Consider the following 12233-nt stretch of genomic DNA (forward strand, 5'->3'; position numbering starts at 1 on the left):
CTCTGGGCTGATGGCTCAGAGCCTGGAGCCTGCTTCTGATTCTGTGCCTCCCTCTCTCTCTGCCCCTCCCCCGTTCATGCTCTGTCTCTCTCTGTCTCAAAAATAAATAAGCGTTAAAAAAAAAATGTTTTTTAAAGATTCTGTCTCCTTCTTCCTCTGCCCCTCCCCCGCCTCAAGAAAAAAAAAGAAATAGAAAATCTGAATACATCTATAACAAGTAAAGCCACTGAATAAAGCATTCGAAACAATTCCCATAATTTAAAGCCCAGGATGAGATGGCCTTACTGGTCGGTTCTACCAAAAGTTGAAAGAATTCATATCAATCCTTCACAAACTCTTATGATCTTAGAAAAGAACAAAGTACAGGGTACATTTCCCAATTCCAAAACACACTCCAAAACTATAGTAACAAGATAGATACATAAATCAACGGAGTAGTCCAGAAACGAACCCCTGGTCAACTGATTTTTGACAAGTGTGCGAGACCTTTCAATAGGGAAAGAACAATCTTTTCAGCAAATGGTGCTGGGACCACTGGGTGTCTACATGCCAAAGAATCTGCACTCCAACTTTATAATATAATACAAAAATTAAGTCAAAATGGACTCAAGCGTTAAAACTACCAAACTCTTAGAAGAAAACAGAGGCGAAAATCTTCACGACTTCAGATTTGACACCAAAAGCACAAGCAACAAGAGAAAAAAAAAAATACATAAATTGGAATTCATAAAAATTAAAAACTTATGTGTGTCAAAGGGCATTATCGAGGACGTGAGAAGACAACCCACAGAATGGGAGAAATATTGACAAGTCGTATATCTGATAAGGATCCAGTATCCAGAATATATAAAGAACTCTTACAACTCAACAGTAAAAATAATTAATTAAAAGTTGGCTAAGGGGGCGCCTGGGTGGCTCAGTCGGTTAAGCTTCCGACTTCGACTCGGGTCATGATCTCACGGTTCGTGAGTTCGAGCCCCGCGTCGGGCTCTGCGCTGACGGCTTGGAGCCTGGAGCCTGCTTCGGATTCTGTGTCTCCCTCTCTCTCTGCCCTTCCCCCGCTTGCACTCGGTCTCTCTATCTCCTAAAAAAATAAACAAACATTAAAAAAAAAAAGTTGGCTGAGGATTTGAATAGCCCTAGAGTTACCATATGACGCAGCAGTTCAATCACTGGAGAAATGAAAACCTATGTCCACACAAAAATTTGCACATGAATTTTCACACAGCGTCATTAATAGTACCCAACAAGTGGCAATAATCCGAAGGTCCATAAACTGGTGAATGTCTACACAAAACCTCGTGTGTCTATACAATGGAATATTAGCCGCAAAAAGGAAAGAAGCACTGATATATTCTACAACATGGATGATCCATGAAAATATTATTCTAAGTGAAAGAAGCTAGACACAAAGCAACAAATATTGTCAGCACAGAGCCCATGCGGGACTTGAACTCACAAACCGTGAGATCACGACCCGAGCCAAAATCAAGCGTCGGACGCTTCCCCCACTGAGCCACCCAGGCGCCCCCGTGCAAGTTTAAAACGGTGAGTCTTGTGGTATAGAAATTATATGGCCAAAAAAGCGATTTTAAAGACTCAAAGCCCATATTTCTCATCTGTTAATAGAAACTCTTTATACGTTTTTTTCTCCCTGACCCCACGTCCTTACCCAGGATGGTCCTTCCAAACTCTAGTTTGTCCATCAGTGAAACTGCCTGCCCAGCTGGGCTGGGGTCGCCTGTGGTACCTCAGCTAATCGCTTACATAAATGCGCTGCACTCATATTCATTTTGTATTCTTAGAAATGGGGAGAACTACACCAGAATTCAGCAGCACCGTCTTTTAGTAAGTAAGAGGGAAAACATACACAGACTGCTTCACTAACAAGATTTATTTGTCTACAGCATTTGTATCAAGGGTGGGAAAAGGCTGGTAGCGTGCCTTCCTGCTAATGTTCAGGAAGGGATGAAATCATCTAACCATCTCCTTTTGTTCACATTTTTCTAAAAAGACCGGGTCTGGATAGGAGCCATCTCACATCCTCACCCTCCTCTCGAGCACTGTTGCCTAGAGCTGTGACACTACCCAAATCATCACGTCTGTTGAAAATAAGAAAAACAAAAGAAAAAAAAAATCAAACTGAATCCGCGCACCCACTGCCCGAAGGAACTTTTTAAATTAGAAACTGCAGGCGTTATCTACCTCGTAAAATGAGGTTTTCATTTTCTTTTTTTACTTTTTTTATCTTATTTTAGAGACAGCGTGCACTCATGTGCCCGGGGGAGACGGGAAGAGTGAGAGAGAGAGAGAGAGAGAGAGAGAGAGAGAGAGAGAGAGAGAATCTTAAGCAGGCTCTACGCTCGGAGTGGAGCCCGATGCGGGGCTCAATCCCATGACCCTGGGATCATGACCTGAGCCCCAGTCAAGAGTCGGATGCTCAATTGACGGTGCTCCACAGGCGCCCCATAAGATGTGATTCTTGACACAATTAAACAGCATTGTTTGAATCCGACCTCCCTCTCACCACTGAAACAGCGTTATTGTTTCAACGCCCTTCAAAACGCTATCATCTGGGGCTCCTTCACAAGAAATCAGTAGGATTTTGCAAGAAAGGTGCCAACTGTCCTGCTCCAGTGGCTTTATTTGCCAGGTGAGGCGGCGCACTTTCTAGAAGTCCCACTCTCGCTGGACCCACCAGCCTGGGACACGCAGAAGGCAAAGGTGAGGGAAGCAGGCGGATATCTCCCGCCGCCTTTCAGTGAGCAAAACTGAAACAAATTTCATAGCTAAACATTTCCTCCTTCAGAGCTAAACAGAAAGCATATTTTAACTCCTATTGTTGAAAGTTTTGAGGGTGGCTGAATGCCGACTTTACAAAACTAAACTGACAGAGATGATCCACGATTCCTTCACTTAATAATGCAAACAACAACAACAACAACAAAAACCCAATTGAACGGTAACATGTTAAATAGCGCTGCCCTGGCTGCGGTCTGACGAGCAGAAATGCTCATCAGGGTGGACACTTAGGATTCTTATTGCTTTCCTCAATCTCAAAAGACCAACTGATGAACTTCTGAGACTGGTTCTTTATTTTTCAGGCCACAGGGCATGTACTGTAAAGGGATAAAAAAGGAAGCAGACAGAGGAGGCTATGTGTTCCCAAACAGAAGGCCTCAGTGGTGAGTCAGAAAGCAAGGGGTTTGGCAAGCCAAACAGCAGCACAGTTTGATCGAGATGAAATCCATTCAAACTTACTAAAATAGACTGCATCCAGACATTGCCTTTGCCTCCCTGACTCTGTCTTCACAAGGGCGGCGGAGTATTCTTTTGCTCAATTAACCTTTGACTAAATTCAGAGCGAGACAGATGGTAAGAAGCCATAGAAAAACAGGTGGCGGCCTTTTATGCCTCTATCCTGGGCTATTGATTTTCCAGTAAAATATATTTCCCACATTTCCTGGAAAGGCTTTAGAGTGAGTTCGTTTTTATAACTCTTCTTTTTTTTTTTTTTTTTCCAAAGGGAAAGAGTCATAGAATATGAAGAAATTATTTTAAGAGGCTAAAATGCATAAACAGCCGACCCTTGAACGACACAGCTTTGAACTGCGGGTCCGCTTACTGTAAATGTCTTTTCTGTTCCTTATGATATTTACATTTTTTTTAAGTTTATTTATTTTTTAGGGAGAGGGAGAGACGGAGTGTGAGCAGGGGAAGGGCAGAGAGAGAGAGGGAGACACAGAATCCCAAGCAGGCTCCAGGCTCCAAGCTGTCGGCCCAGAGCCCGACGCGGGGCTCGGACTCCCGCACCGTGAGATCGTGACCTGAGCTGAAGTCGGACACTAAACCGACTGAGCCACCCGGGAACCCCCTTGTTCCTTATGATATTTTAAATAGCATTTTCTTTTCTCTAGCTAACTTCACTGTAAGAAGACAGGATGTAATACATATGACATACAAAATAAGTGTTAATCAACTGTTCATGTTAGCGGTAAGGCTTCTGGTTAAGCTCTTGGGGAGTCAAGAGTTCTACATGGATCTTCGACCGTGCAGGGGGTCAGCGCCCCTAACTCCCGAGCTGTTCAAGGATCAACCGTATATGGATGAGTAAGACAGGAAATGGGTAGGTAAAAAAAAAAAAAAAAGTACAGGGAATGTGGAGAAGGAATAAATGGGCAGATGTAGGGAGTAGTTCAGGCTGGTGGATTTAAAAGGGGAAGGTGCACAGAGGATTTTGAGGGCAGTGAAAATACTCTGTGTGATACTCTAATGATGGATACAGGCCATTATACATTCGTCCAGACCCACAGAACGTACAACACCAAGAGGGAACCCCAATGTAAACGATGGACTTCGGGAGATCGTGACGCGTCAGTGTAGATCCTTTGCTTGTCACAAGTTGTCACCGACTCTGGTGGGAGACGCTGGTAGCGGGTGAGGCTGTGCGTGTGTGCGGGTGGGAGGGGTACGTGAGAAATCTCTGTTCCTTCTGCTTGATTTTGCTGTGAACCCCAAACCGCTCTGTAAAATAAAGTCTTAAAAAAGAGGGGGGGGTGGATAAGCGCTAAAAAGGTAGAGAAAACTCCGGGTGGGAGCAGGTGGGTAGAGAGATGAGTAAGAGGGAAAATGGGTAAGCAGAAGGTAAAAGCAGAAATTGCAGGAGGCTTCCTGGGATTTTTATGTGAGGTCACATGTTACACACTCCCCACCTTTCCCACTGCGTACGGGCTCTCCAAGGCATACCCTCTAGGCGTCTGCCACAAGTTACAATGAAGTAGAAGAAAGTTAGGAGAAAAATAAATTGTGCTGGCCGCTACTGACTGTTCCTTCCTGTTTGGAGGTAGGGAGAGATCATCTCTCCCTCTGCAGACGGATAGATGCTCGCGCCCAGAATCGAATATTCGGATCACTGCGTGAATCGAATATTCGGATCACTGCGTGTGAATACAGCACTCCACCTTCCCGGGGGGTATTTTGACGGGCGAAGAAGACAGCGCAGTCCACTCTATGACCAGCAGGGAGGGATCGCGGGCGCGCCCACTCTTGTCCGGGGGGGTGCGCCCATGTAGCCCCCCTGCCTGAATTCTTTTCCAGCTCTTCTCTGCTTAGCTAAGTCTCGACACGCTTGAATCCCATCTTCCACTGAACCTTTCCCTTTACTGGTTCTCCAACTTCAGTTTAGTGAGCAGCAGAACCAGCCATTTCCTGGGGCGCCTGGGGGGCTCAATCGGTTGGGCATCCGACGTCGGCTCAGGTCATGATCTCACGGTTCGTGGGTTCGAGCCCGGCGTCGGGCTCTGTGCCGACAGCTCGGAGCCTGCTTCGGATTCTGGGTCTCCCTCTCCCTCTGCCCCTCCCCCACTCATGCTCTGTCTCTGTCTGTCTGTCTCTCTCTCAAAAATAAATAAACATGAAAAAAAAGTACTGTTTCCTGAGATCTATGGCCAGAGATTCTGATATACAGCAAGTCCGGTATGGGGCCCGGACGTGTGCACTTTTAACAAGCTCCCCGGGGCCTTCTGAGGCAGGATCCCCCAACCACGTTTTGAGAAGCCCATCTTAGGACACTTTATAACTGCATCATTCTCTGCCACGTGGCTTCCTATCACGTCTGTCCTACGTTCCCAGTGAGACGGACCATGGGCGCCAAGAGCTAAGCGCTGCGCACAGATTCAGCCTGATCGCTAAGCCACATAGATCCCTTTTCCTGTTCTTTGTTTTCTCAGTTTTACTGAGGTATGACTGACAAATAAAAAGTGTCTATGCTTGAGGTGTATAACTTGATGTATTTTTGAAAGATTTTATTTTTCGGCGATCTCTACACCCGACAGGGGGCTCGAACCCACAACCCCGAGATCAAGAGTCACACGCTGCTCCGACTGAGCCAGCCAGGGGCCCCTGTTGTTCTTTATTTTAAAATGCCTCCTGGCATGTCACAGCAAGTTATGAAGGGCAGAGAAAGCCAACAAGCAGCATAAGATTATCAGAAAAACAATGGATAGAAAAATGGCGTGCTGTTTCTCAGTAGTGAGAGAAGTTTAACAAACGGCAGTGAATTTTGAGAACGCGGAAGGAACCACGGTCAGGGGCAGCAAAAGCCTCCTCTGGGCTGCCACGGCCCTAAAGGATCCTGAGCACCTATTCCAAGCACCAGGCCAGGAGTGGGCAAGCCTCAGTTAGACACACTGAACGTGGCTCATGGCACATGCAGGTCTGGGCTGGGTACCCAAAGCCACTTTGGTCACACTGGAGAACTTGCATCAAGGCCCGGGTGGGGCAGAAATCAGCACCCGGTCCCCTGGAAACTTGAAAAGGGGGAGACAGATCTACAGACTTGCAAATTCAAGGAGTCTCTATCCTGCCCAAATTTATCGGATGCGATTGGTTCATTTTACATGTCAACTTGACTAGGTCACAAGGTACCGAGCTTAGACATTATTTGGGTATGTCTGGGAGGGTGTCTGCAGATGGCTTTGGTAGGTTGAGGAAAGCAGACTGCCCACCCCAGCGTGGCTGGGCATCATCCAATCTTTTGAGGGCCTGGAAAGAACAAAAAGGGAGAAGAAGGGAGAATTTGCTCCCTCTGCCTGACTTCTTGAGCTAAAAATATCAGTCTATTCCTCCCTCAGACTAGAATTTACACCATTGGTTCTCCTGGCCCTCAGGCCTTTGGATAACTGAACTTCCAGGAATCCAGCTACAGCTCTTTATATGCCTTGCCAAAGTCCTACGCAGAAGATGTTCACTGCAGAATTGTTTAGAGTAGTAAGGTACGAGAAGCTATGCACATGGCTCTCATATCTCAACGATTGTAAATAATGCTGCAATTAAACATAAGGGTACGTGTATCCCTTCGGATTAGTTCTTGTATTCTCTGGGTAAATACCCAGTAGTACAACTGCTGGATTGTAAAGTAGTTCTATTTTTTTTTTATTTATATATGAAATTTATTGTCAAATTGGTTTCCATACAACACCCAGTGCTCATCCCAAAAGGTGCCCTCCTCAATACCCATCACCCACCCTCTCCTCCCTCCCACCCCCCATCAACCCTCAGTTTGCTCTCAGTTCTCAACAGTCTCTTAGGCTTTGGCTCTCTCCCACTCTAACCTCTTTTTTTTTTTTTTCCTTCCCCTCCCCCATGGGTTCCTATTAAGTTTCTCAGGATCCACATAAGAGTGAAACCATGTGGTATCTGTCTTTCTCTGTCTGGCTTATTTCACTTAGCATCACACTCTCCAGTTCCATCCACGTTGCTACAAAAGGCCATATTTCATTTTTTCTCATTGCCACGTAGTATTCCATAGCGTATATAAACCACAATTTCTTTATCCATTCATCAGTTGATGGACATTTAGGCTCTTTCCATAATTTGGCTATTGTTGAGAGTGCTGCTATGAACATTGGGGTACAAGTGCCCCTATGCATCAGTACTCCTGTGTCCCTTGGATAAATTCCTAGCAGTGCTATTGCTGGGTCATAGGGTAGGTCTATTTTTAATTTTCTGAGGAACCTCCACACTGCTTTCCAGAGCGGCTGCACCAATTTGCATTCCCACCAACAGTGCAAGAGGGTTCCCGTTTCTCCACATCCTCTCCAGCATCTATAGTCTCCTGATTTGTTCATTTTGGCCACTCTGACTGGCGTGAGGTGATACCTGAGTGTGGTTTTGATTTGTATTTCCCTGATAAGGAACGACGCTGAACATCTTTTCATGTGCCTGTTGGCCATCCGGATGAAAAATATGGAACGCTTCACGAATTTGCGTGTCATCCTTGCGCAGGGGCCATGCTAATCTTCTCTGTATCGTTCCAATTTTAGTATATGTGCTGCCGAAGCGAGCACAGTAGTTCTATTTTTAACTCTTTGAGTTAAACACACACACACACACACGCGCGCGCGCGTACACACACACACACACACACACACCCCATTGGAATATTATTCGGCCATAAAAAAGAATGAAAAGAATGAAATCGAGCCATTTGCAATGACATGGATGGAGCTAGAGAGCATAATGCTGAGAGAAACAAGTCAGTCAGAGAGAGACAAATGGCATACAATTGTATTCATCAAGAAACAAAACAAACGAGCAAAGGGGAACAAAATAAAAGAGAGGAAAACCAAGAAACAGACTCTCAACCATAGAGAACAAACTGACGGTTACCAGAGGGGAGGTGGGGGGGAACAGTTAAATAGGTGATGGACGTGCACAGTTAAATAGGTGATAGGAGGGCACTTGTTGTGATGAGCACGGCGTACTTTATGAAAGTGTAGAACCACTATAGTGCACACCTGAAACTAATATAACACTGTATGTTACGTAACGGGATTTTAAATACAAACTTAAAAAAATAAATAGAATCAGCAGAGGCAGAGACAGCTCCAAAGCCGTGTGATGGCATACTCCAGATGCAAAGAGAGAAGAAGCTACTGCAACGTTTTCATCCACCATTTGACTGCATACTTTCTTTGAAAATTAAATCACGGTGGGGAGGGGGAGCCTAGGTGGCTCAGTCGGTTAAGCGCTAGACTACGGCTCGGGTCATAATCTCACGGTTCGTGGGTTCGAGCCCCATGTCGGACTCTGTGCTGACAGCCCAGAGCCTGGAGCCTGCTTCGGATTCTGTGTCTCTGTCTGCCCCTCCCCTGCTCGTGCTCTGTGTGTCTCTCTCTCTCTCAAAAATAAACAAACATTTTAAAAATTAAAACAAAAATTAAATCACGGGGGGGGGGGGATCATCTAGAAACTGGAAGAAATGGTCACGGAGGAAGGAAGAAGGGAGCCTAGCTCTGTTGGGTAATATATTTTAACCTCAGAAATGTAAGAAGAGGGGCGCCTGGCTGGCTCAGTTGGTCGAGTGTCCAACCTTGGCTCAGTTCATGATCTCACGGTTCGTGAGTTCGAGCCCTGCATCAGGCTCTGTGCTGATGGCTCGGAGCCTGGAGCCTGCTTCGGATTCTGTGTCTCCCCCTCTCTCTGCCCTTCTGCCGCTCATGCTCTGACTCTCCCTCTCAAAAATCAGTAAACATTAAAAAAAAGTTTTTTTAAATAAAAAAAAAGAAATGTAAGAAGAAAAATAGTGACAAGATTGTCCCCTATGATTATTGCCCATGTCCCCTATGAAGCTTCTTCTTGAGTTTTCATACCCACGACCACTCATGTCATCATTATGGAGCAAACTCGTGGAAGGGTGCAATTCTGACTTTTGGAACGCTACGTATAGAGATGTTGAACAAGATTATCCATGTGCAAAATGAAAGGAGTATGCAGTCCAAATGCACATCCAATATTGGGTGAAAAGTGACACTAAGGAGCGCCTGGGTGGCTCAATCGGTTAAGCGTCCGACTCTTGATCTCGGTTCAGGTCACGATCCCACGGTTCGTGAGAGCTGTGCTGATGGCACAGAGCCTGCTCGAGATTGTCTCTCTCTCTCTCTCTCTCTCTCCCTCTCTCTCTCTCTCTCTCTCAAAAGTGACACTATTTCAGACAAGAAAACTTAGAGCTTACAATGATTTGTCCTTTTCATTAGTGATTGGGCCGAGTCTGGAAAGGAGACGTGGAGGAAAGCAGAGGGAAGATTAAGGAGAATAATACAATTTTTTTTCCTCTCAAATGGGAACTTATTTTGAGTACTGTATCTGTCCTATTTATAGCTAATATATTTTGACATGTCTGTGTTCAAGCCAGAGTCATTCCACGCCTCCTGCTGTGCCAGAGGGCAGTCTTCCCTCCGGGCTCTCCTCAAATACAAGGTTCGTAATAATTTGGAGGACACCATAATGGATTGATTGATTCGAAAATAAAATCACAGTATGCGATCACTTAAAACTAATAGCATTAGAGGAACGTGGGAACTCACCTTCTTAATATCTGGTAAGGCTTTATCTAACTGCTGGGTTTCCCCATCACGCCTACTTATGAACCAATTTCTCTTTTTTTTCAGTACAGTGGATGTAAAACTTCTAGACATCTGTAAGAGGCCTACCAGCAGAAGAGCTCCACGGTAGCACAGCTGACATTAGACCCTTGCGATACTTTACCCAGTCTCCTATGAGCGTCACCTCAACGCATCAGTGGCTCAGCAAGTGAAAAGGTTCCATACAGAGAGTCAAGAAATTTTGTTAGTTCTGATCTGAACACTCACCACAGTATAATAGTTCTTGGTAAGTGGAGTAGTTTCGAATCCTTTGCCAGCCTTGGGGGAGAGGGGTCTCTCTGTGGAATAGACATTTAAATTATGTTAAGATCACACAGATCTAAGATGAACATTTTATAACTGAAGTCGACTCACATACTATAAATGTTGTCAAATGGAAGGATCAGTGGAAATGTACATTCCCCGACAAGTGACACTCTAATTTTACTAAACTCTAGATGGTCCAAGCTAGGGTTCTTGCCCAGACCCCTTCAATTTCCGAGAAGTTAAGGCCTAGCTAATGAATGGCAGGGCCAGACCAAGAACTTCACTCCATTTGGGCTCGTTTCTTTACTCCAGTCTGCCTCTCCACTCACCTCATTCAAAACAGATAAGCCAAATTAATGCTAACCAAATACACATATTTGTAACTTGTAAGTTACTATACAAGTATAGTATAGATATATATTATAACATAGGTAATAGCAGCCATCATTTCTTGGGGCTCTCTACTGTGCCAAAAATAAAATAATCAGAATCTCTAACACACTGAAAACGAGCAGAAAATTCTTCTTTCTTTTACGTATCGTTTGAGTATCATGACATCGTGCTACAAAATGCTGCCTTTCTTTTACCAAGTTAATCTTACCTATTAAACTCATGACTAAGAGACATCCTAACGCATTCTTTCTTTAAAAAAAAAAAAACATGGGGCGCCTGGGTGGCGCAGTCGGTTAAGCGTCCGACTTCAGCCAGGTCACGATCTCGCGGTCTGTGAGTTCGAGCCCCGCGTCAGGCTCTGGGCTGATGGCTCAGAGCCTGGAGCCTGTTTCCGATTCTGTGTCTCCCTCTCTCTCTGCCCCTCCCCTGTTCATGCTCTGTCTCTCTCTGTCCCAAAAATAAATAAATGTTGAAAAAAAAAATAAAAAAAAAAAACACCTCAGGAAAATACAAGATGGCGATCATAAATGTTTAACAGTGTCACTAACACTATCGTTCCTCCCCTCATTTTCTCCTTTGCTTCATTTTGTTTTACATTCCATTTTTATCTTGCTATATTATATGCTGCTTTAAACTCTTTCTGAAGTATAGTCGAGTACATATAAGTAACCAATTCATAAGATATCATCACACTTGATTTTTCTTTTTAAAAAATATTTTCTAGTTTTAAATCTATTACATCCCAACCCTAAAAAATGCAAATTATAGAGAAAACATAAAAACCAATGATTAGTCAGAGTTAACCATCATCAGAGTAACATAATAAAGCATGTCTTCTCATTCTTTTTATATATGTACTTGTGAACACACACACACACACACACACACACACACAGAGGGATCTTTCTTACTTTACTTATGGTTTTGTAATTCTCCTAACAACCTTTTTAAAAATTTTTTTATTTATTTACTTATTTTTAAGTGTTTTCTATTTATTTTGACAGAGAGAGAGAAAGAGAGAGAGAGCCCCAAGCAGGCTCCGTGCCATCAGCGCAGAGCCCGATGTGGGGCTTGATCCCACCAACTGTGAGATCATGACCTGAGCTGAATTCAAGAGTCGGACGCTTAACCGACCGACCCACCCAGGTACCCCCTTAATCTCATGTTTTTATGTAAGCTCGAACCCCAGTGTGGGGCTCCAACTCATGACCCCAAGGTCAAGAGTCACATGCCCTACTGACTGAGCCAGCCAGGCGCTCCTCTGTAATTCTATCACATTATCGCATGAATATTTTCTCATTTAACCTTGACTTTTAATTATTATTATATTTAAAATATTATTATATTAAAATAATCCTTTTATTTATTTGGCACTTAATAGCTTTTCAGACATTTTATTTGAGCCTCACGACCCTAGCAGGCAGAGATGATTGCATTTTGCAGAGAAGGTCACTCAGGTCCAGGGAGGTGAAGTTAGTTACCTAAGGGCATGTATCTAGGACATGGCAGGGCCAAGACTGAAGCTCAGGTGTGCCTTGACAAGAGCCTGTGCTCCTAACCAATATGATGTCCAGAGGTAAATCTACCGAGAAGGGCTTGGTCAATGGCATTTGCAGTGATTCCTACTGGCGTTCAGAGAGGCCATCAGTT

The 12233-nt window shown here is 44.4% G+C and overlaps 1 protein-coding gene and 1 non-coding gene across 4 annotated transcripts in view; both read right to left on the minus strand.

The window, feature by feature from the left end:
- Positions 1-12233, minus strand: part of ARHGEF6 (Rac/Cdc42 guanine nucleotide exchange factor 6) — a 96750-nt gene that overhangs the window by 51915 nt on the left and 32602 nt on the right. For 2 of the 3 annotated variants that reach the window (XM_040468546.1, XM_040468547.1), the window contains one exon: positions 10152-10222. The exons of the other annotated variant lie outside the window; for it this stretch is intronic. In XM_040468546.1, coding sequence (XP_040324480.1) covers positions 10152-10222 — 71 coding nt within the window. The remainder of the gene's footprint in view (positions 1-10151; positions 10223-12233) is intronic. 3 annotated transcript variants of the gene reach the window in all.
- On the minus strand, positions 7741-7847 carry LOC121025855 (U6 spliceosomal RNA). The gene has a single exon (XR_005788174.1). It is a non-coding gene; the product is annotated as a U6 spliceosomal RNA (small nuclear RNA).

Source organism: Herpailurus yagouaroundi, unplaced genomic scaffold (assembly GCF_014898765.1).
Source record: "Herpailurus yagouaroundi ecotype Mexico unplaced genomic scaffold, PumYag 67702, whole genome shotgun sequence".
NCBI classification, from domain to species: Eukaryota; Metazoa; Chordata; class Mammalia; order Carnivora; family Felidae; genus Herpailurus; species Herpailurus yagouaroundi.